Source organism: Rhinopithecus roxellana, chromosome 13, assembly GCF_007565055.1.
Source record: "Rhinopithecus roxellana isolate Shanxi Qingling chromosome 13, ASM756505v1, whole genome shotgun sequence".
Classification (NCBI taxonomy): Eukaryota; Metazoa; Chordata; class Mammalia; order Primates; family Cercopithecidae; genus Rhinopithecus; species Rhinopithecus roxellana.
Window position 1 is genome coordinate 122,975,486 of NC_044561.1, and position 22,886 is coordinate 122,998,371.

Consider the following 22,886-nt stretch of genomic DNA (forward strand, 5'->3'; position numbering starts at 1 on the left):
AGTGTTTTTAATTATTTTTTTGAGACAAGAAAACAATGGGGCTTCCTGACATGTGACAATGATGCTATGCTTCACTCAACAAGCAAAAGATACTCTGCTTCACTTTCATTTTAAAATAGAAATTGAGACCATACCGAGATACCTGCTTCTATCTAGTAGAGTAACAAAAAAAAAAATCAGAAAATTCACAACACATGGTGCTGATGAAGTTGCAGGGAAACAGGCACCTTCACAGGGTGGTGGTGGGAGAATAAACTGATACAACCTCTACAAAGTGCAGTTTGGTCACATGGATCAAAATGTAAAATGCACAAATCTGTTATAAAATCTGACTTCCAGAGATTTCTCCCACAGGTATACTCACACACACACACACACACACACACACACACACACACACACACACAAAGATGTTAAGTGCAAAGACAATCACCACAGTATTGGAGATTTTGTTGTTTTGAGAGAGGGTCTTGCTCCGTCACCCAGGCTGGATTGCCGTGGTATAATCATGGCTTACTGCAGACTCGACCCCTTGGGCTCAAGCAATCCCCCCACCTCAGTCTCCTGAGTAGCTGGGACCACAGGTACATGCCACCACACCTGGCTACTTTTTGTAGAGATGGGGTCTCACTAAGTTGCCCAGGCTGGTCTCAAACTGGGCTCAAGGGATCCTCCCACGTTGGCCTCCGTAAGTGCTGGGATTACAGGCATAAGACACTGCACTTGGGAATGTTTTTAATTTTTAAAAATGATTTGCCAACATTGAAAAACTGGGATATCTCCCATGAAAATTAAAATTTCTGGCTAAGCCCAGATCCAGCCTGGAGCTGAATGGCTGCTGCCTTCTCAGGCAGGCTTCTGCTCCAGTTCACCACTAGCCCCCTCCACTCCCTGCCTGATAAGCGGCTGGCCATGGAATAGGCACATTAGGCTGGGTGTTGACCGGTGTCCTCATTGAACTTGCCCTCCTGCAGTTCTTCCAGAAACTGCTTCACTGGGTGACAAGGGCTATCTAGTTCCGGTAGCCACCAGAGTCTGAGGCCCCAGCTCTTGCCTAGGCAGGGAGGTTAAGGCCTTCTCCTCCCAACCCATAAGGACCTCTGAGTCATTCTGCCCCATGGGCAGGGCCGGCTTCATGGATGTGCAACCTGCACAGTTGCACAGGGCTCTGTGCTCACAAGGGCTCCATGCTTGGTTTGCTACTCTGCTATCACCACCTCAAAATTCTTTCTTACTTTTGAACAAGGGGACTGCATTTTTATATTGTACTGTACCCCATGAATTCTGTAGCTGGCCCTGCCAGTAGGTCACTTGGTAATTAGGGACACCCAGTCCCCCATACACCCTGCCCCCAAGGACTGCTCTCATCCATCTGGAAAACCACCTCTTTGGATCGGTCAATTCTCCCAGGCATGAAGCCAGCAAGGGTCCCAAATTTTTATACAAGAGGTGCTTGGGGACAGTAACCTGGGATGGGGAGGGGAACAAGGGGACTTTCCTTGGGTTGCATTTGCATAGAGCTTTATGTAACATGGAGGACGTTCCATCAAAGAATGGGGGAGTGTGATGGGGCCTGCGGGAGGGGAGGTGGAGGAAGAATCTAACACTTCCTCTCCAACCATTCCTTGGCACAGTCATTGCGTGAAGGGTTTGAGCAGGCAAGGGTATCATCAGGGGCTGGACTAAAGCGAGGTTAGGGGTTGACTCTCTTGAGGAGAGGAAGGAGAGAAGGAAAAACAACTTGATATGAATGAAGTACCTGTGCTCAGTCCAGCACCATGCTGGGCTCTCTGGCACAGATGAGTACACCTGTCTTTCCAGTAGCCTTGCTTGGTAAAGTCGCCACGCCCATTTTCCAGCCAAGGAAACGGAAACTCAGAGAGAAAAAGGGCCTGCCCAGGGTCTCATTGCTCATATGTGGGGATTGTGAACCCAGACTTCCAGAGTTCCAAACCAGCGCTTTTTCCACCTACCCTACCAGGGAGATGGCACATGAGAGGAGGAAAACCACTGGTGCAGAGAAAGGGAAAGATGCCTGCTCCAAGTGGGCATAATCTCAAAATAAACCAGAGAAACATGTTATGATGGGAAGACTATAAACATGCCCAAGTCCAAACTGGCCATTCAAGGTCAGGGAGGGCCTCTCTGAAGAGGTGACCTACGAGCTGAGATCTGAAGAAGAAGAGGCTGGCTGGCACTGCAAGATATGAAGCCAGAGGCCCAGAGAAGTTAAGTGATTCACTCAAGGTCACACAGCTAGCTTGTATCTTCCCTCCCACCCACAAACACCCAATAAGCCCCTCCTCTGCACCAGGCCCTGATGCAACTTCAGAACACAGGTCAGCAAACTTTTTCTATAAAGGTTTAGATAATAAGTGCATTTTAGGCTTTATGGCCATACATCCAAAAGCAGCTGTACATGACAGGTGAATGAATGGGCTTGGCTGTGTTCCATTAAAACTTTATTTACAAAACAGGCAGCCCACCCACCCTGCTTTAGAACACAGAAGTGAGTGAGATACAGTCTTAGACTTTGAGAACATCCTGTTTTACTTGGAGAGATGAAACAAGTTAAGAAGAAAATAGAATACGAGAGAGAGCATACTGAACAGTGCAAGATAGGCGGAATGAAGATCTTACAGAAGAAGGATCACTCCTGCAGCTCAGCAAGACAGACATCAAGTTCAGCCTCCCAGAAAAGTTCACATACACTGAAAGGCTCTCTTTGACCTTGCTCTGTTAGTCTCTGTCAAAACACGTTGTTTCTCTCCTTCCAACATACATATTACACTTAGTGTGATTATTCTTTCATTCAATTTTTAATTTGTTTAATGCATATCTCCCTCCAGTAGGTTATAAACTCTATGATGGTCATGGATTGTTTCTGCCAGTTTATATTTATTCTCCCCACTCATGGTAAGAGGACTTCAATTTTTTGGGGGGAAATCACCTCTTTCCCATTCTCAATCCCATCCCAGCTCCAGCCATTGACATGTGACCCAGACACAGCTATGTGATTGGCTCAGGGCTGGGCCAATGAAAATCAGCCCTGGGATTTTGCTGGGCCTATTGGAAAAGAGACTTGCTTTGCCCCAGGAAGAAAGCCTGGATTTGAGGGAGCCATTTTTCCAGCCCTGTTGGTGCAGCCTGCTGAGAAGCCATGACAAAGAAGAATAGAGCTTAGAGATGTAGGATACCAAGTCCTGATGACATATTTAAGCCCATGGATCCAACCTTGCTGGAAACCTTACCCAACCCAAGACATTTTTTTAAAACATTTTGCTTAAGTCCATTGGAGCTGCCTTTCTGTCACCTGCAACTAGAAGAATCTTAACAAATAGATACACACGTGCTTCTCAAGCACCCAGCAGGTTGCCTGGCCCACAGTAACATGCACTAAATGTTTATCAGACAAGCCACAGGTAGGATTGAAACAGGTCCTCAAAGCATGCACATACTGCCACCTAAACTTAAAAGAACCAGAGAAGCCTAGAAAGGAAGCCACCTTGAAACCGAAAGAACGATCTAGAAACAGGAGGAATGGCTGAGTCAAATTACAGTCACTATTTCAAGGAACAATAAAGGATGTGCAAATGTATTCACTGAAAAGAGATAAAAGAAACTCTATCCATTCACAGAGACAGTGGGAATTCCAGACAAGTGATAACGCAAATGAAAGGCTGGTTCAACCTCATCTTGTCTCCATCTTTCCTTTTACCTCTCATATGCCCCTGACAGGGCAATCATTGGCTGCCTCGGCTGCCTCTTCGGTACAACTGAGTCTACAAAGACTCTAGAGGTGGGGCTGGCCAAGCTCGTGGGCTCCAAGAATCACACAAAGCCCGAGAAAGACTCAGGGATGGCCTGTAAGGAGTGATTAGTGACAATTGATGATCTGTTTTTAGAAACTGTTTGGTTCTAGGCCCATTACCTGGTGGATGTAAGTGATGGTGTGGAATTGGCAAGTGCAACATTATTCTCTCAAAGACAGTGTCTGCCTGCCAGCCCATGGTGGGCAGCTGTGGTAGAAACCAGTCTCATTTCAGAGCAAAAATGGAGGAACTGCCAGGTGCAGTGGCTCATACCTGTAATCCTAACATTTTGGGAGGCCAAGGTGGGAGGATCGCTTGAGCCCAAGAGTTTGAGAATGGCCTGGGTAACATAGGAAGACCCTGTCTCTACAAAAAAAAGTACAAAAATTAGCTGGGTGTGGTGGTGGTGCACACTTGTAGTCCCAGCTACTCAAGGGGCTGAGGTGGGAGGATCATTTGAGGCCAGGAGGCCAAGGTTACAGTGAGCCATGATCGTGCCACTGCATTCCGGCCTGGGCAATAGAGCGAGACTTTGTCTCAAAAACAGTCAGGGTGTGAGGGAACACCTCAAGTGTCTAACTTAATTGTGTGTCTCTTCTCTGTAAATGGAAGGCAAAAGGCCACTTCTTTCTGCAGGCAGGTAGAGATAAGAAAGGTGGAAGGAGCGGGGTGTACCTGGGAGACCCTTACCTTTTAAGGAAGACCCCTCTGATCAGTCTTCACAAGATCATGCACATTTGTTAGTAAACAAATGTTTACTAACACCTACCCGCAATGACAATAGTAATAGTGAAATATACCAAACATCTGCTGAGTGCCAGGCACGGCTCAAGTGTTTCATATAGAATTTGCCCAACAACCCTGGTTGTTATGAGGCTTTCCAAATTACGGATCAGGACACTGAAACCTAGAGAAGTCATATAATTCCCCAAAGGGCACACAGCTCAAAAGTGGCTGAGCTGGGATTTGAACCCAGGCAGTCAGCCTGCATAGCCTGCATGTTTAAGCTTCCCTGTCTCTCTGTGGGCCAGGCCTGGCATCCACAGAACAACCCACAAGTGAATCTTCACAATGTTTTGTGCGAGGAAGGTATGAACGTCAGGTTTCCGGTGCACAGAGGAGGGAGCAGTCAGTGCTGCCTGAAGGGAAGTGTAGGTGGTGGTAGGGGGGCGGGGGATGGTTAAAGAAGGCTTCACAGAGGAGGTGGTGGGGAAGCTGGGCCTTGAAGGTGGAAAGAAAGGCTGCAGGCAGAGAAGAGGAAGAAATGGGTGCAAGGCAGAGGAACAGCTTGGGCAAGAGGGTGACCAGCGCTGAGGAAGACTGGAGTATTTGGGGAATGCAGAAAGGTTAGTGTGGTGATCACAGAAGGTGTCTGAAGAAGGGACGGAGAGGAGATGAAGGTGGAGAGTTGGGCTGGGATGCTGAAAGCAAGGCTAAGAAGCGTGGACTATCCTGGGGCAGTGGGAACTATGGAAGTTTTGGGAAGGGGATGATGAAGTTGAGCAGACTGCATTTGAGAAAGATGGCTCTGGCTGCTCTGCAGAGGTTGAACTGGATGGGAAAGGCTGGAAGCATGGAGCCTATTTCGGGGCTTAGAGGCTCCCAGGAAGGGTCAGAGTTCAGCAGTGACCCACAAGGTCGCACCTCTGATCTCACCTCCTTCTACTCCTCTGCGTGCGGCACACTGCTCCAACCACATTGACACCTGAATGTTCCCTGAGTGCCCCAGGCATGTTCCTGTCCCAGGGCCTTAGCACTGCTTTTCTCTCCACCCAGAGCACTCTTCCCCCACATGCCCACATGCCTGTCTCCCTCCGTTTCTGCAGGTCTTTGCTTACTTGGCACCTTCTCCTTTCCTGACCAGCCTGGTTAAGCCCCAGCACTCCCCTTCTTCCCTGCAGAACTTTCTCCACAGTGCCATCCAAAATATTATATCAGGCCAGGCACGGTGGCTCACGCCTGTAATCCCAGCATTTTGGGAGGCCGAGGTGGGTGGATCACTTGAGGTCAGGAGTTTGAGACCAGCCTGGCCAACATGGTGAAACCCCATCTCTATTAAAAATACAAAAAATTAGCTGGGCGTGGTGGCAGGTGCCTGTAATCCCAGCTACCTGGGAGGCTGGTGCAGGGGAATTGCTTGAACCTGGGAGGCAGAGGTTGCAGTGAGCCGAGATTGAGCCACTGCACTCCAGCCTGGGTGACAGAGCAAGACTCTGTCTCAAAAAGAAAAAAAAAAAAATTACATAATTATCTGATCTTGTCATTTCATCCATAAACACTTCAGTATGTGTATCTAAAAGATAAAGATTTTAAAACATAGTCGTAATAGCTTTATCACATCTCAAAACAGAGCATTCATTCCTCAGTAACATCAAATATTCAGTTAGCGTTCATCTTTCTTTCCCTGATGGTCTTACAGTCTCATGATTTCTTTTTCATGGTTGTTTTGGTCCAATGAGTATCTATGTTTATTTTTTAATGGTCTTGCTCCTTCTCCTACTGGAATATCAGTGTCACGAGGGCTGGGATCTTTGTTTTGATCTCTACTGTGTTTCCCAGCACCCAGCACAGTGCTTGGCACATAGTAGGTGCTCAATAAATTCCACTGAATGAATATACACAACCAGTCATGATAATAAAAGCTTGTTATTGACCTGTTGGGCATTATGTATCTGTTATTGTTATTTGCCATAATTATCGAATCCTTACAATCTCCTTATGAGGTACATGCTGTGATTAGGTCCATTTTACAGATGGGGAAATAGCCACGTGACCCAAGGACTCACAGCTAAAAAAAAGGCTAGGGCTTAAGACCCATTGCACAGCCTGAGGGTCTGTGACCACTGGTGGACGCAGGGGCGTTGTGGCTTCCCAGGAGCTGTCTCCACACCTTATATCCAGAGTCCAGCCACTTTCCACCGAACTTCCCTGCCACCACCCTGTTCTGGGCTGTCATCTTTCTTCTCTTGCCTGGAATAATGCAATATCCTCCTGGCAGCGGCTCATCCCTTCTTTCTCTAATGCCCATTCTCCACTGCTAAACATCCTCCAATGCACAGGACAGCCCCACAGCAAAGAATTCTCCATCCCCAAAGGGGATGAGACATTGAGGTTGAGAAACTGGGCTGTGGTTGAAAAACCAGACACATTCTTCATCCAGAGCCTGGCAGAAGCAGCTGAGAGTCAGACTTCTAGCAACGTGTTAGTAATAAGAGTGAAAGTCCCAAAGTTTGTAAACAAATTCCTTTTTCATCAATTATTATTTTCAGTTATCTCTGGGATAACATCATTCATTCATTTATTCAACGCATGTATTTCATGCCTGCTCTATGGCAGGCACTGAAGACACAACAGTGGACAAAGCACACAAAATCCCTGCCCTTTGAAGCTTACATCAAAGTGGGAAAGAGAGAAAGGAATCATGTAATTAGGTAATTACATGTCAGGTTGAGACAAATAAAGCAGCCATGGGGAATGAACAGTGCTATTTTATATGTGGTGGTCAAGGATGGCCTTGCTGAGATGACATTTGAGCTGAGACTTGAACATGTGAGGGGTGAGTCTTGTGGCATCGGCAGGAAGACCGTACCAGGCAGAAGGGATGGACAGTAAGTGCAAAGGCCCTGAGGTGGGAGGGTGCCTAGAACAGCAAGGAGGCCACTTTGTGTGCAACGGAGTGATGGAGAGGGAGAGTGGTAGGGAAGGAGGCTGTAAGGGTGCTAGGAAAAGGGGAAAGATGCCAGATCATGGGCCTTGTAAGTGGGACTGAGGAGTTGGGCTTTTTCTCTGAGTGAGGCAGGAGCCATAGAAGGGTTTTGAGCAGGGGCGTACATTGCTGTGTATGGAAACGAGACTGGGGATGGGAGGCTGGAGGCAGCAGATGGGACTGGAGGCTCCTGCAATGGTCCAGGAGGGAGAGGATAGGATCAGGAAGGCAGCAGTGGGGTGGCAAGAAGTGGCCACGACCTGGACACATGTCACTCACACTTGGATCTCACTCTCTCACTTGCATTCTGCCAAGCTGTCCTGAGTGGAAGAGGAAGGGATGAGCCATGCTGGGTGTGTCAGAGATTGCCCCTTATTCCGGCAACAATGATAACAGCAGCTGCCCCAGATGGCGACTCCCTCTGTTCCCAGCACTGCACGTGGTGCTCCACAGCTTAGCACCTCTGATCCCCGCCATCCCATGTTGTCTTTTGTGGCTGGGGTTCCTGGCCGTGTGCAGAATCACCCAGGGCAACAAACGGTGTGGGGAAGTTGGGGATACCCCAGGCAATTGAATGAAATTGGTTCCTTATCTTACACATCACATGCAAAGACCTAAAAGTAAGACCTGCAACTATCAAACTCTCAGAAAAACTTAAGGGAAAAGCTTTATGATTTCCCCCTATTGCCAAGGATTCCTTGAATATAATACCAAAACACAGGCAACGAAAGAAAAACAGACAACTCGGTCTTCAACAAAACAAAAAACGTCTGTGTATTGAAGCACACAATCAATAGGGTGCAAAGACAACCTATGGAGTGGGAGAAAATATATGCAAATCGTATATCTTTTTAGGGATTAATATCCAGAATATACAAAGAATCCTTACAACTCAATAACAACAACAAAAAAACTCAATTTTAAAAGAGGCAAAGTACTTGAGTAGACATTTCTCCAAAGAAAATATAGCAATCCCCCCTTATCAGCAATATCACTTTCCAAGGTTTCAGTTACCTGCAGTCAGCTGTGGTCCAAAAATATTACATACAATAAGATATTTTGAGAAAGAGAGACCACTTTCACATAACTTTTATTATAGTATTTTGTTGTAATTTTTCTATTTTATTATTAGTTTTTCTTGTTGATCTCTTACTGTGCCTAATTTATAAACTAAACTTTACCATAGGTATGTATGTGTAGGAAAAAACAGAGAATATATAGGGTTCGGTACTATCTGAGGTTTAGGCATCCTGATAAGGGGGTGTTAGTGTATACAAATGGCCGAAAAATACATGAAAAGATGCTCAGTATCACTAATCATCAGGGAAATGCAAACCAAGACTGCAATGAGATACCACCTCATGCCCATTTGGATAGCTACTAAAAAAAAAAAGTAAATAAATAGCAAGCATTGACAAGGATGTTGATATACTGGCTATTTGTCCCCTCCAAATCTCATGTTGAAATGTGATCCCCAATGTTGGAAGAAGGGCCTGCCTAGTGGGAGGCCTTTGGGTCATGGGGGCGGCTACCTCACAGATGGCTTAATGCCCTCCCTGCGGTAATGAGTTCATGTGAGATCCGCTTGTTTAAAAAGGCCTGGCTTCTCTCTTGCTCCCTCTCTCTTCGTGTGACACGCGGGCTCCCCATTTGCCTTCTGCACGACTGTAAGCTTCTTGAGGCCCTATCAGAAGCAGATGCCAGCACTATGCTTCTGGTACAGTCTGCAGAACTGTGAGACAAAATAAAACTCTCTTCTTTATAAATTACCCAGCTTCAGGTTTTTCTCTATAGCAATGCAAAATGGACTAATACGGATAGGAAGAAATTGGAACTCTTGTACACCATTGGTGGGAATGTAAAATGGTGCAGCCACTATGAAAAACAGTGCAGCAGTTCTTCAAAAACTTCAAAATAGAATTACTATATGATTCAGCAATTTCACTTCTGGGTATATACCCAAAAGAATTTTTAAAAATTCTAGTCGGTCGCTGCTTATCCATACCGAGAAGAATTGAAAGCATGAACTCTAAGAGATACCTGTACCCCATGTGAATAGCAGCGTTATTCACAATAACCAAGAGGTTGAAGCAACCACGTGTCTGTCGATGGATGAATGGAGAAACAATATCTAGTGTATACATAAATGGAAAATTATTCAGTCTTTAAAAGGAAGGAAATTCTGACAAATTACAACATGGATGAAGCTGGATGACATTATGATAAGTGAAATAAGCCCGTCACAAAAGGACAAATACTGTATGATTCCACTCATATGAGGCACCTAGAACAGTTGAGTTCAAAGGGACAGAAAGTAGAAGGGGGGTTGCCAGGGCCTAGGAGGTGGGCCCAAGAGACAGCATTTAATGGGCACAGAGTTTCAGTTTTGCAAAATGAAAAAGTTCTGGAGATTGTTCGGACAACAATGCGAATATATTTTCTGAACTATACATTTAAAAATGGTTAAGATGGCAAATTTCATATTACATGTATTTTAACAGAACTAAAAAGAAACCATTTGGGGGTGAGTTTCAATTGTGGGGCCTAGGCATGAGTATTTTGCAAAGCCCAGGTGATCCTCATGTGCAGCCAGCATGGAGAAGCGCTACTCTGTGAGGTGTGCCCCAGGTATTATCCCCACCTCCCAGTATCAGAGAGGGGGCTTTGGGGGCTCATACAGCCAGGTAGCAGAGGAGGTGGAATTTGAACAGAGGCCTGTACCCGGGTCCACAGAAGTGTGTCTCACATGGCAACATTATGTCTTATTTGTTATTTATGTCATCAGAGAAAACATTTAAGGAGCATTGGCACCCTGGATATTAACATAAGAATTCTAGCTGCTACCCCGCCCACTCCCAATACGGGGGCTGAGAGATTCCTCCCATCTCTGGCCCCAGCTAGTCATGCTCACTCCTGCAGGAGACACCAAAATCAAGATAATTTCACCTCTGGGAGAAGGTAGGACCTTATGCATTTAGTTTATCTATTAAAATAATGCTTAATGCTAAATCTATGCTTCCCATAGTTCCATCCAGGAGCCTTTGGGGGTAAAGTCATCCTAGATCCAGAGCTAGGAACACCCTCAAGTCATAGGGCAATTCTGGACAAATCTCTCACCCCTCAGCACTGCCCCAGCGTGAGAAGGGAACACTGGGATCTTGCTTCTCACTTTCTGAAGGTCAGTCATACAACACAGAGATCAAAGTCGTGGGCTGGGGAGTCAGAGAGTCCTGGGTGGGATCTGTCCCAGCCTTCCATTCACTGTGTGACCGTGGGCCAGATACTTCCCCTCTCTGAGCCTCAGTTTCCACGGCTGTAAGATGAGGATAGCTATCCCTCCCTTACGGGGGGGCTGTGAAAATCAGATGTGATGGGGCATTTAATGCCCTTTGCACTGTGCCAGGGACGCACATTGTAAGCACTCAGTGTTAGCTGTTGCTGCTACCGCTGTGGTTTTCATTTTATCTAGGTGACGGAGATGAGGCTGACTGTGCTCTGCCAGACCTTGAATTTCTTCTTTTACGACAACCCCCAAAAGAGGTTGTCTCTATCGGAGGGGGGGTTGTCTATAATACAGCACCAGGTCATTCTGAATAAATAATGTGTCCCACAGAGCTTTGGTTGGTTTCCACAGAACCAGATCCTAAGACAAGATTCTGAATACAAGTGGCTTATGTGATAAGTGATCCCAGAAAACTCTGGAAGGGGAGAGGGAACCTGAGACAGGGACAGGAAAGAGGTCAAACAGGGTCTGTTATCAAGCAAGTAATTGCTGTGAGCAACTGGAGCTGCTCTGGGGACCGGTGTAGAACACACACCTCTGAGTTACACCCCCAGCCAGGGGAGAAGCACATACACACCTTCCCCATCAGCCAGCAGGTGAGTATCCCACTAGTTCCTGCTGGGGTGTTAGTGCCCTGCCTTTACTGGACTCCAGTGGCCAGAGAAAGCCTCTAACTTTACAATGAGCAGGTATCATTTTATAAGAGCAATTTTTTGAAAAGGAGCTTATTCATCTTGCAGAATTGTCAGGAGGATTACATGAGAGGACAGTTAAAAAAAAAAAAAAAATCCCAACAGTTATTGAGGGCTTTCCACATACCAGGCCCTAGTCTAAGTGCTTTGCATACATTAACACATGTAACTCAATCCAATGAGGCAGGCACAGTGATTGCCCCAAAACTGCTGTTGGCAGAAGAAACCAGGGCACAGAGGGCTGCAATGGTTGACCCCAAATCACATGGTTAGTGAGTAGAGGAGCCAAACTCTGAACTGGGGCAATCCAGCGCTAAGGTCAAGCGCTTCCCACCCTGATGATGTTATCAAGTAAGGGAAGTACACAAAGTGCTGGGTGTGGAGTTGGTGCCTAATGCATGCTTCTTCTCTTGCAGTTAGTTAAGCTTTGGCCAACCTGCTCATCTGACCAGCCCTTTTTCTTCCTAGCATTTCACATTCACACAGCAAGTCGGTGAAAGATCAGGGGCCATGCCCAGGCCTTTCTGGCCCCGCCACCAGTACCCACTGAGGCTCAGGGATCTTTCTGTTACTCCAGGATGTTTGACCAGGATCATTTCTTAGCAGCTGGTCTCTCAGGGGCTTTGAAAGGCTATGATGGGCTGTGTGATCCTCAGCAGGTCACTGGAGCATCCTGGGTCTCTGGGTTTCTTTATCCTGTGGGGATGTGGGATTTCTCAGGCACAGCTTCAACACTAATCACGCACTATCATCCTTCATCCTTCAGGCAACCCTGTGGAGTAGGTTTTATTATCACCCTCACTTACAGATTAGGAAATGGAAGCGATGAGAGGTGAAGCAAATTGGCCAAAGTCCACAGCTAGGACAAGGCTGGGCTTGGATTCAAAGCCACAATCCCACAATCAGAATTCAGAATTGCTGGCATATTATCTGCCAGGATAAAAACAGGCATCTGGGTTGACCAAGCTGGGGCCAGCAGGAGCCTAAGCCGATGACTCATCACACTGAAGGGGCCCCATGGATTCTGAGTTGGTTCCCGCATTGCTTTTGATGATAATACACAGATCCTTGTGGCTCAGTCAAGGAAGCTGGAACCTCATTACACTAGAGACATGTAGCTGGAGCAGAGGAATTCCATGATAACACTAATCATTGTTGCTGCCACTTACTGAATGCTTCCCATGAGTTGGGCGCTGGGCTGGGCTCTTTGCATTAGGGGCATCTCCTAACAGCCCTTCGTGGTTGCCTCTGTTACAATTCTCATTTCCTAGATAAGGAAAATGACACTCAGAGCAGGAAAGGGGCTTGCCTAAGGTCATATTCATGGTAAGCAAAGGAGACAAGAAATCAACCTTATCTATTGGACTTCAGAGCTGATTCTTAATCAAGTCTGTGATGGGAAAAATATTGACCACTGTTCCTAAATAAAGGCCACTCTAAGCTGGGCATGATAGCTCTCACCTTTAATCCCAGTGCTTTGGGAGGCTTAGATGGGAGGATTGCTTGAGCCCAGGAGTTTGAGACCAGCCAGGGCAATGTAGCAAAACCCTGTCTCCACAAAAAAAAATTTTTTAATATAGCCAGGAGTGATGGTGTGCACCTGTAGTCCCAGCTACTCAGGAGGCTGAGGCAGGAGGATCACTTGAGCCCAGGAGTTTGAGGTTACAGTGAGCTCTGACTGCACCACTGCACTCCAGCCTGGGTGACAGAGTGAGAGCCTGTCTCTGAAAAAAGTTTAAAAATTAAAAATAAATAAATAAAGGCCACTCCCACTTTTGAATACAATACTTCACGCTTATAAAGTACTTTCCATTTACAAATTACATTCACATCTAAAATCTCATTGAATCATCAAAAGAGCCCTGAAAGGGAGCTATGACTATTATCACCATTGGGCAGATGAATTCACTGAACCTCAGAGAGCTAAAATGATCCACCCAAGGTCCAGGATTTAGAAACACAGGCTTGGGAACCAGACGAACTTGGGTTCAAACCTTGGCTCTACCATTTTCATTCCTTTGACAAATATTCACTGAGAACGTAGCTGTGTGGGCTCAGGCAAGTAACTTCACCTCTCAGAGCCTCCATTTCCTCTTCTGTAAAAGTCTTCATACCACTCATCAAATCCATTCCCTCTCTCATCTGAAAATGCCAGACACTTGCTTTCTCAGGTCCCCCCATAGCTAGAGCATGAGCATGTGACCTGTTCTGGCCAACGGGAAGAAGTCTGCTAGGGTGCTCCTGGGAAAGGGTTTCCTCTCAGAAAAAAAAAAGAAAGTGGGCCAGGCGCTGTGGCTGACACCTGTAATCCCAGCTCTATGGGAGGCCAAGGCGGGCAGATCACCTGAGGTCAGACATTTGAGACCAGCCTGGCCAACATGGTGAAACTCTGTCTCTACTAAAAATCGAAAAATTAGCTGGGCATGGTGGTACATGCCTGTAATCCCAGTTACTTGGCAGGAGGCTGAGGCAGATGAATTGCTTGAACCCAGGAGGCGGAGGTTGCAGTGAGCCGCGATCATGCCACTGCACTCCAGCCTGGGTGACAGAGCAAGACTCCATTTCAAAAAAAAAAAGAAAGAAAGAAAGTGGAGCATAGGAGAAAATGTCTGTCTTCATGGGTTAAACATCACTGAATCTATGTCTGAGGGTTGGAACTGGGCCGCCATCTTGTGATATGAAGCATCAAACATGAGGACCAAGCCACTTGAAGGGGCTGGGGAGCAGAGGAGCAGAGAGATGAAAAGAATCTAGAATGCTGGTGGCATCATTGAGCCATTTACTCAACCTAAAACCAAATGCCTTGGAACTTCATATTGTATTCAATGATACATCTTCCTCCTTATTGAAGCTGCTTAGAGTTTTCTATTCTGCTACTTGCAGCCCAAAGCATCCCTAACTGGCATACTACTGGTTGTATTGTTGGAGGAATTTCAATGAGATAGCAGATATAAAGCACCACTAATCAGTGCTGGGCACAACAAACATCAGCTACTCTGGAAATTAGGAAGTTATCTCAGGGTTTTAACACTGAGACTATCCCAGGGATCACAGACACGCCTGGGCTGGCAAATCAGTTCCCTGTCTCTCTTGCTGAGAAAAGCCTGTCAAGTTTTCCGAGAAAGCCAAAGCCCCGTGGTAGCCCCAGCACCGCAACCCTGTCACACCAATGGTGCTGACTCCATCTTCTAAACAAGAATCAATCACACTGCCTTTTGCCTAATGGGTTTTGATTTTCACTCCCATGATGGCAAAGCCTAGGGCCTGTGCTTTGGTTTGTCTCCGAGTTGCCAGAACATCCCATCAATTATTAACAGCGTCAGCTCAGTCTCCCTGGCACTGCTGCTATCAGAAGGAAAGGGTTTGCAGCAACTCAGCCCACCCAGCCCTAGAAAAAAGACTCTTTTCCTTATCATTTATAACAACAATCCCCACCTACTATGTGCTAGGCTCTGAGCAAAATTTTGACAAATGTGATTTAATGAAGACCCTGTAAGGTAAGCCTTTTATCTCCATTTTATAGGTGGAAGGTTGGGACTTGGAAAGTTGGAGAAATTACCTAAAGCTAAAAACTATGGAAGTGGGGAGCGGCACAGAACCAGATACATCCTTGCTCTTCAGCATATGAGATACGGACACTTTTGTATCTTAAAATCACCTAGAAATGATCCTCCATTTGGTCCTGTCACTCTGTGAGTTCTAAGAAATTTCCACAGGCTTTGCTTGTTTTGACAAGCAAGGCATCCAAGCTGGGGGGATGGGTGGGGATGGGTGGGCAAGGTGCAGATGACTGAAAGGAGGCCAGAGGTACAGGGACCTGGGTTGCAGGTGGGCAGTGAGAAGGGGTGACAGGTTCCCAAACCCCGAGACACAGTGACTGACTGCTTGCTTCATTCATTCATTCATTCATTCATTCCACACGCTTCTCAGTGCCAGGCACCATCATGGGTGCTGGGAATCAAGCAGTGAATCAATTCATGGTACTCCCATTCTTGTGGGTGTGAAACAGAGAAACACAAAGAAGCAAATATAATTTCAGATGGCGTTTAAGGCCTCTGCAGGAAAGACGTTGCATGATGCAACAGAGAGTGAGGGGAGGGAAACTGTTTATAACAGCGATCAAGGAAGGTCTATCTAAGGAGGGGAAATATGAGCAGAGACCTGTTCAAATGAGGAAGGGGGAGAAGGGGCTGGCCGAGGGGGAATCTGGGGAAGAGCATTCCAGGCAGCCGAAACAGCAAGTGCAATGGTCCTGAGGTCAGATAAACCCTGGACTGTTTATGGAACAGTAAGGCCAGTGGGGCTGGAGCCGAGTGAACCAGAGGAGATCAAAAGAGATGAGCTTAGAGAGGTCGTGGGGGGCAGATTCTGCCCAGGCCTTATATGCCAGGATGAGAAGTCTGGATTTTATTTTGAGTGTGATGGGAAACTTCTGGAGGATTTTAAGCAGATGAATAATGTGATCCAATTTACATTTTGAAAAGCTCACTTTGGCTGCTATGTGGGGAATGGATTGCAGGGGCAAAAGTGGAAGCCGGGAGACTGGGGAGGAGGCTGCAGCACTTGATCATTATGGAAAGAACACTCGGTTTGGATTTCTGGCTACTCCTGTCTGCCTGTGGCAAGTTACTTAACCTCTTTCAGCCTCACTGTTTGTGAAAGGTGGGATAATAACAGAGCTGTGTTGTTACACTCCATACACAGTAGGTGTTTGATCATTGGCAGCCAGGATTTCTATTCTGAGGGCCAGTGAGCCTGCCTGCCTCCCGATTTCAGCTCTGGCTGCAGAAAATCCTAGATGGTCCATCTGCCAGGAATGTGAGCCGGCAGCCCCAGACTGGGATCATGGAGAGGTCACGAGGCTGTCCCTGCTAGCGGATTAACCCAAGGGAGAGGAGAGGTTCTTTATTCCCAAACAGCACCTCTTGCAAGCCTCAGCGCTCAGGTCTTGCTGCCAGACCAAAACATGGCCCTGTGACTGCTTCTTCTCTGGGAGGGCAAATCATCCAGTTCCCTGTACCTTGTTCTCATGTCTTAGGGACAGGACAGGGAGGGAGAGTCATGTTTGGGCCTAAATGGGATGTGGAGTGGGAGAACCTGTGCCATGCCTGGAAATAGCAAAATAAGTCTGTTGATCCTAAGCTGATTAAGGGTGAGTGACTCTGTCTTAGGAGGAGGCATTTTGGACACAAAATCGGGGGTGGATTATGAAGAGAGACAGGCCACAGCCTCAGAGGAGGAAGCCAGGCCCAGGAACCTCTACATCCTTGTTAGGGCCAACAGGGAAATGAAAAAAACATGTGGGGGCTCCCTCCACCCTCTTACCAGCAACCCCTTCTCCATCCACTTTCAGGGGCCTCTCCTTGGGTGGCCAGATCTGGAGGAAGGACCCCACGGAGTCTCCCTTCAGACTGGAACCTGCAGGTGGGCCTTCAGTGAGAACTGAGCCAGAGACCCCACAATGAAAGGCTGGGCTGGACAGGAGCCAGCCCTAGCTAGTAAGATATGGCTGGATGTTTAGGTTTCCTCCTCTCCTCTTTCTTTTGCCACAAATCTATATACCTGAGTCCTTTTTTTAGGCCCCACACTCAGTTACATTCTCTCCATGTTTCCCAACTTGGCCTTGCTGGATTTCAACATCATCTATCTTTTCTGGGTTCTCCATGAACCTCACACAACCTCTTTTACAGGCTTGGACACACTGTTTGGTCATTTGTTCCCAGCACCCAGCACTTCAGGCACATGAAGACAGGCCCCATCTCTCCCAGGCAACCTGGAATCCCAGCCTGACATGGAGAAGTTGCTAATCAACCAATGCCCTCCAGCCCTGCCTTGGCTCCCACCCCAAGCCTTCCTCAGTCCCCTACAGCCCCTGCCATTACCCAGCAGCACCAAAGACTCTCTGGCCCACTCTTTGTGTTCAAACTCATTCCTGCCTCCTCCTCCTCCTCCTTTATTTTTCACATTGCCTCATTTTTCTCTCCTATTTTGAAATTTACATCTTGTTCCAAGAGCCGAAGCATCTTTACAAGCTGCACCAACCATTCTTGAAATAAACTCACCAAATAAATAACCAGGGGGTGACCCCTCAACCACAAGCATCCACAACCAACTGCATGTCTCATGTGGGTTCACACCCACCCCTCTGGGTCCCTTCTTACTTATGTTTAAACTACCTGACAGTATCTCAATGTCCTGTAAGCATGTCTGTAAGCTGCTTTTATTCCCTTCCTGGGGCAGAGTGAGGTTATAAATGTGGAGATATTAAAATCACAGGGTGACTCAATCCAGCCTAGGTCTGGGACTTCACAGGGAACCAAACCCTACTCCACCCCAACAAGCCTCTGTTGTCTCTCTGTGCTCTCTCTCTTATTCGTTAGTGTCCATCTTCTTGCTGTGGCTTTTTATGGGTCCCTGTAAAACCTTCTCTCCAACAAAGTAGGGGTACAATGTCTTGGATAATAAAAAGATGGAGTGACCAGTGCCACATGGGAAAAGTCTGAGGGGGTTGGTCCTCACCTCTGGGGACTCAGTCCTAGCCCCTCCCCATCACTAATCTTCATCTTTGGGAACTAAGCCAGAGTCCTCCAGCAGTGGTCCTCAATATGGGGATGCAGGCAGATCCCCCCCGAGCCCAGCAGCCCCCAGATCCCTGACTCACCTTGGCAGCCACCGAGGAATTGGGCTTCTCCAGTAGATCCCAGAGTTTTTTCCTCTTCTCTGCACAGCACGTGTTATCGAACTCCTCGCCTTCCCGCTCCCGCAGAGTCTCGGCCTCACGCTTGAGCTCCTCGTTCATCTGCTCTTTCTTCTGGTGGTAGCGGGCCTGGCAGCAGGACTCCAGGTAGATCTCGTCGATGCCCCAGTAGTCGAGCTCTTGGCTGAAGCTGAGCGCGCACATCTCCTCCATCATGTGCAGTCGCCCAGTGCGGTAGAAGTTGAGGATGGAGGTGAAGGCGCCCGGGTGGCGGTCAAAGAAGTACTCGTTGTCGTCGAGGCTGTAGTCGTCGCACACCTCGAGCAGCGAGTCGTGCGTGTTGCAGTCGCGGAGCTTGCCCAGCCGCGTGCGGGGCAGGCGGTCCAGGGTACGCCAGAGCACCTCGTGCGCCAGCCCCCCGACGTTGAGGCGGACCCGCCGAGAGCACGCCTTGCTGCGCACGATCTCCATGGGCTCGGGCGGCAGCGAGCTGGTGGAGCGGGAGCCATGCTTCGTCATGCCCGCCGGCATCGCTGATCCGGCCGCCCCCGCCCCCCCTGCCCCCCCAGGCCGCTGTCAGTCGACGGCAAGGCCCGCTGCTGCGGGGGAGGGGGGCAGGGAGCGCTGTGGGCTGCTGGGGGTGCAGGGGGCCGCGCGGGCGCGCGTCACGGCCGTCTTCTCACCTCCATCCCGACGGCTGCGAGGCAGAAAGTGAAAGCAGACGCGGGTCAGCAAACGGGGAGCTAGGCATGCTGTCCCACCGCCCCCCACCTCTCCACCAGGCTACCAGCCGGCCTTGACCTTCTCCGCGCTTAAGCAGCTCAGTGGGGTAGGACGGATGGGCGCTGTCCCTCCAGCCGGTGCTGAAGTCTGCCCCACCCCATGGACGGAGGGAGGGGCTGCCCCTCGGGGCGGGGAGAGGGCCCCAAGAGATGCCCCTGGAGCCCGGGAGGCCCCACCCCCGGCTTCTGCGGCCCAGGCGCGACCCAGCCGCCCGGGGCGCTGTCCGCCCCTTAGGGTGCTGAAACTCGCTTCTTTATGGGTCTCCCGATCGAGTCCCGAACCTGGCCCCACCATGGGGAGAGAGGGGGAGCTGCATGAAAACTTTCTTTCTTTCTTTCTTCTTCTTCTTTCTTTTTTTCTTTTTCTTTTCTTTCTTTCTTTCTTTCTTTTTTTTTTTTTTTAACGAGTTCTCTTCTTTTCCTTCCCCTGCTCGAGATAATCAAGATTTTGGGGGTGGGGGAATGGCAGCGGGCTTTTTTCTAAATCTTAAAAGATTTGGGGGAATTCCGGGGGTTCCAGGTGCCCACCTGTCCGAGGTCACAACAGACGGAGTGTGCACAACAGCCCCTCTGTCCTGGAGCGACCCCTCTTCCCAAACATCAGAGCATCTCCTGAGGTCGCTCCAGCGACGAGGTGAGCCGCGAAGAGGAAAAGCCCGCTCTCGCCTCTCCCTCTGCGCCCCCAACCCTACCGCAGGAGGGGCGGGCAGAGTCCTCGGGATCCGCCTGCTCCGTCCGCCCCTCGCTCCTTCCCCGCCCCCTTCTCCTCCTCCTCCTCCTCTTCCTCCTCTTCCTCCTCCTCCTCCTCCTCCTCCTCCGCCTTCTCCTCCTCCTCCTCCTTGTTCCTCTCCTGCGATGGCTTTTTATAACTCCGGGTTCTGCGCCTTTCCCCGGGTTTGGAAGGGAAGGGGTGGGGGAGGTGGGAGGCGGGGAAATGAGCTAAATTTTCTGGCCTTTTCAAAACGTGCCATCCTCCTACCGCGCACTGGTGATTTCGGGGGGTTTCCGTGAGCACCCCCTGCATGTAGGGCTCACGCCTTAGCCCCAGAAAAGGGATCGCGCGCCCCCCAGGCCCCAGCCCTTGCCTGCCTCCCACCCCGCTCCCCTCCAGCCTGGAGCTACGGAGCCCGAGCAGACCAACAGGCCGAGCTGCGGCAGGCAAGCCCCCTGCCCGTGTCCCCATGCACCCCCACGGAAGGCCGTACTCCCCAACACTCACCCCCAGGGCGGCCGCCTCCTGGGGCCAGGGACCGCGCATCGTCCCGGCCGCCCGGGCGCCCCCGCCCGTGGGCAGCGGCGGTCCCGGGGCCGGGCTGGGCCGGGCCTACCCCGGCCGGGCAGGCAACGCGCCCGGGCTGCAGGCGCCGCGGGGCCGGGGCGCGCTCTTCGAAGCGGGGGACGCGGGCGGGTGGCGGGGGCGCGGGGACAGGACCGCGGCCGCGCGGAGCCTCCTCCACCTCCTCCTCCTCCCGCTCCCGCGGCGGCAGCGGCGGCTGCCTGGGCGAGATCAACAAGTCGGGGCTGAGCTTCGGCTCCGCGCTCGCTGCTATTCTGTCCCGCACTTCGGAGCGCCCAGAGCCGGGTACCGAGGCGGGACGGCGCCACCTGCGGGTCGGAAGCGCGCGCGCGGCTTAACTCCTGCCTGCCCGGCCCAGCCTGCCGGGGAGGCCGGGGGCGGGCTCCGGGTTCGGGCCAAGGAGACGCGCGTGGCCGTTCATCCCTCTCTACCGGGGCCACCTGCACAGCCGGCCTCGCGATCCCGCCTTCCTTCGTCCCGTCAACAACGTGGGTTGCACGCCTCCTGTGCGCGAGCCGCGGTGCAGGGCAGGGTAATAGGCGTCTGAGATACAGCTGTGAATCAAACACAAACATCCGGCCCTCGTGGAGCTGGTTGGAAACAGATCATAAACAAAAAAGAGAAAGGATATATGAGGCGGTGACAAGCGCTGGGGGAAATAATGAAGCAGCAGGGAGGGTCAGAGGGTGGGAGGGGGCAGATCGGAACTGTAAATAGCCCTTGCTTTCATGAGTTTCCATTCTAGATTTTAGCGGGGGGTCGGGGGGGAGGGTGTGGAGGCGGACAATGAAAACATCAGTACATATGCAATGTGGCAGGTGGTGATAACCGCTAAGAAGAAAAATAAAGCGAGGTGGGGGGAAGAGAGGGTGAGGAGTGAGCTGGTTTATATAGTCTGGTGATTCATTCATTCATTCATTTATTCATGTTAAGTTGGACATCTGGTTATCGACAGCTTCCTATGTGCAAGCAGAATGCCAGGCTCCATGAAGGAAAAGTCTTCCTCCTGGAGCTCCCCATCCAGTGGGGGAGGCAAAACCCATCAGATAACCCCAGAAATGAAAACTGGAGGAGGTACCTGGAGAGGCAGGGAAGGGTTCTCTAAGGATGCCGTAGATGGGCCTTGTGTTTACTCATTTATTCTTTCAAATTTACTGCATGATAAGTAAATAGGTGCTGGGGGCCAGGCACAGTGGCTCACACCTGTAATCTCAGCACTTTGGGAGACTGAGGCAGGAGAATGGCTTGAGCCCAGGAGTTGGAGACCAACCTGGGCAACATAGTGAGACTCTGTCTCTGACCGAAAAAAACAAAAATTAGCTGGCCATGGTGGTGCATACCTGTGGTCTCAGCTACTCAGGAGGCTGAGGCAGGAGGATCACTTGAGCCCAGGAGGTCAAATCCGTAATAAGCTGTGACTGCACCTCTGCATTTCAGCCTGGATAACAGAGTGAGACCCTGTTGAAAAAAAAAAAGTGCCGGGGATGGGTACAGCAGTGAGCACCCCTGCCCTGGAGAATGAAAACTGAACAAAACACAGCGTTCTAACACGGGTTCCTCTCTGGCCCTTTTCTTCATTTCTAAAATCAAGGGGTTCATTTCCATAGAGTTGCACATAGTATTATTATATATTTTTTACCTGTCCACTTATCATCTCCATCATCATGACTCTTGTCCAGTGTACCATCGTCTTGTCTCCCTGCAACCTCCCTGCAACCTGCCATCCCTGGCTCCCACCTTGGCCTCCTACAGTTCATTTTCCCCATGGCCACCAAACAACTGCTACATTTCATAAATTGGACCATGTTTCTCATCTGCTTAAAACCTTGCCAAGACTTTCCCTTGCTTTAAACTAAAACCTAAACTTCTGACCTATTGCCCTAATTCAGTCCTGCCTCCCTCTCTGAGCTTGTAGACCAGTGGAGGAAGACAGGTAACTAAAAAAGTGAATTTTTAAAGACAGAGTTTCAGGCTACAGTGAGTGTTATAAAGGAAATCGAACATCATGATGGGGTGGAAAGAGACCAAGCTGCTAGCTTTAAACAGGGTGGTCAGGAAGCGTGTCTCAGAGGAGATTAATAGAGACTTGAAAGATATGAAGGGACTAGCCATGGGGAGAATGAGGGAAGGGCATTCCAGGTGGAGGAAACAGCAAGTGCTAATGCCCTGGGCTGGAAAGGGGAAATGAACTATGCTTAAGGGACAGCAAGGCAACCAGAGAGGTCAGAACAGAGGAGGCAGGCGGGACCATGATGGGGGGAGGGGGGGCGCAGGGACCATGCAGGCTCATATGGGCCATGGCAAGAGCTTTGGCTTTTATTCCTAGTGAAATATGGGGAAGTTACTGGAAGTTTTGAGCAGAGTGACTTAGGTTAGACTGAGCACTCTCTGAAGAACAGACAGTGGGGAGTAGGGGTAGGAGTGGGGAGACCAGCAAGGAGGCTGTTGTAGTTGCCCAGGCGAGAGATGATGGTGGCTTGGTCCAGGATGGTGGTAGTGGAAAGAAGTGGTCACGCAGGATCTATATCAAGGGTAATGCTGTAAGGATTTTCTGATGGTTTGATGTGGGGTGTGAGAGAGAGTGAACCACCATGTTCCCTCCTGCTTCAAGCTGGTG

The 22,886-nt window shown here is 49.4% G+C and overlaps 1 protein-coding gene across 1 annotated transcript in view; it reads right to left on the bottom strand.

Moving 5' to 3' along the window:
• KCNB1 (potassium voltage-gated channel subfamily B member 1) overlaps nucleotides 1-20,297 on the bottom strand; it is a 112,754-nt gene extending 92,457 nt beyond the window's left edge. Inside the window, exons 1-2 of the mRNA XM_030915231.1 lie at nucleotides 20,192-20,297; nucleotides 18,155-18,887 (exon numbers count right to left, since the gene is read on the bottom strand). Coding sequence (XP_030771091.1) covers nucleotides 18,155-18,721 — 567 coding nt within the window. The 5' untranslated portion in view covers nucleotides 18,722-18,887; nucleotides 20,192-20,297. The remainder of the gene's footprint in view (nucleotides 1-18,154; nucleotides 18,888-20,191) is intronic.
• Nucleotides 20,298-22,886: the final 2,589 nt, after the last annotated feature.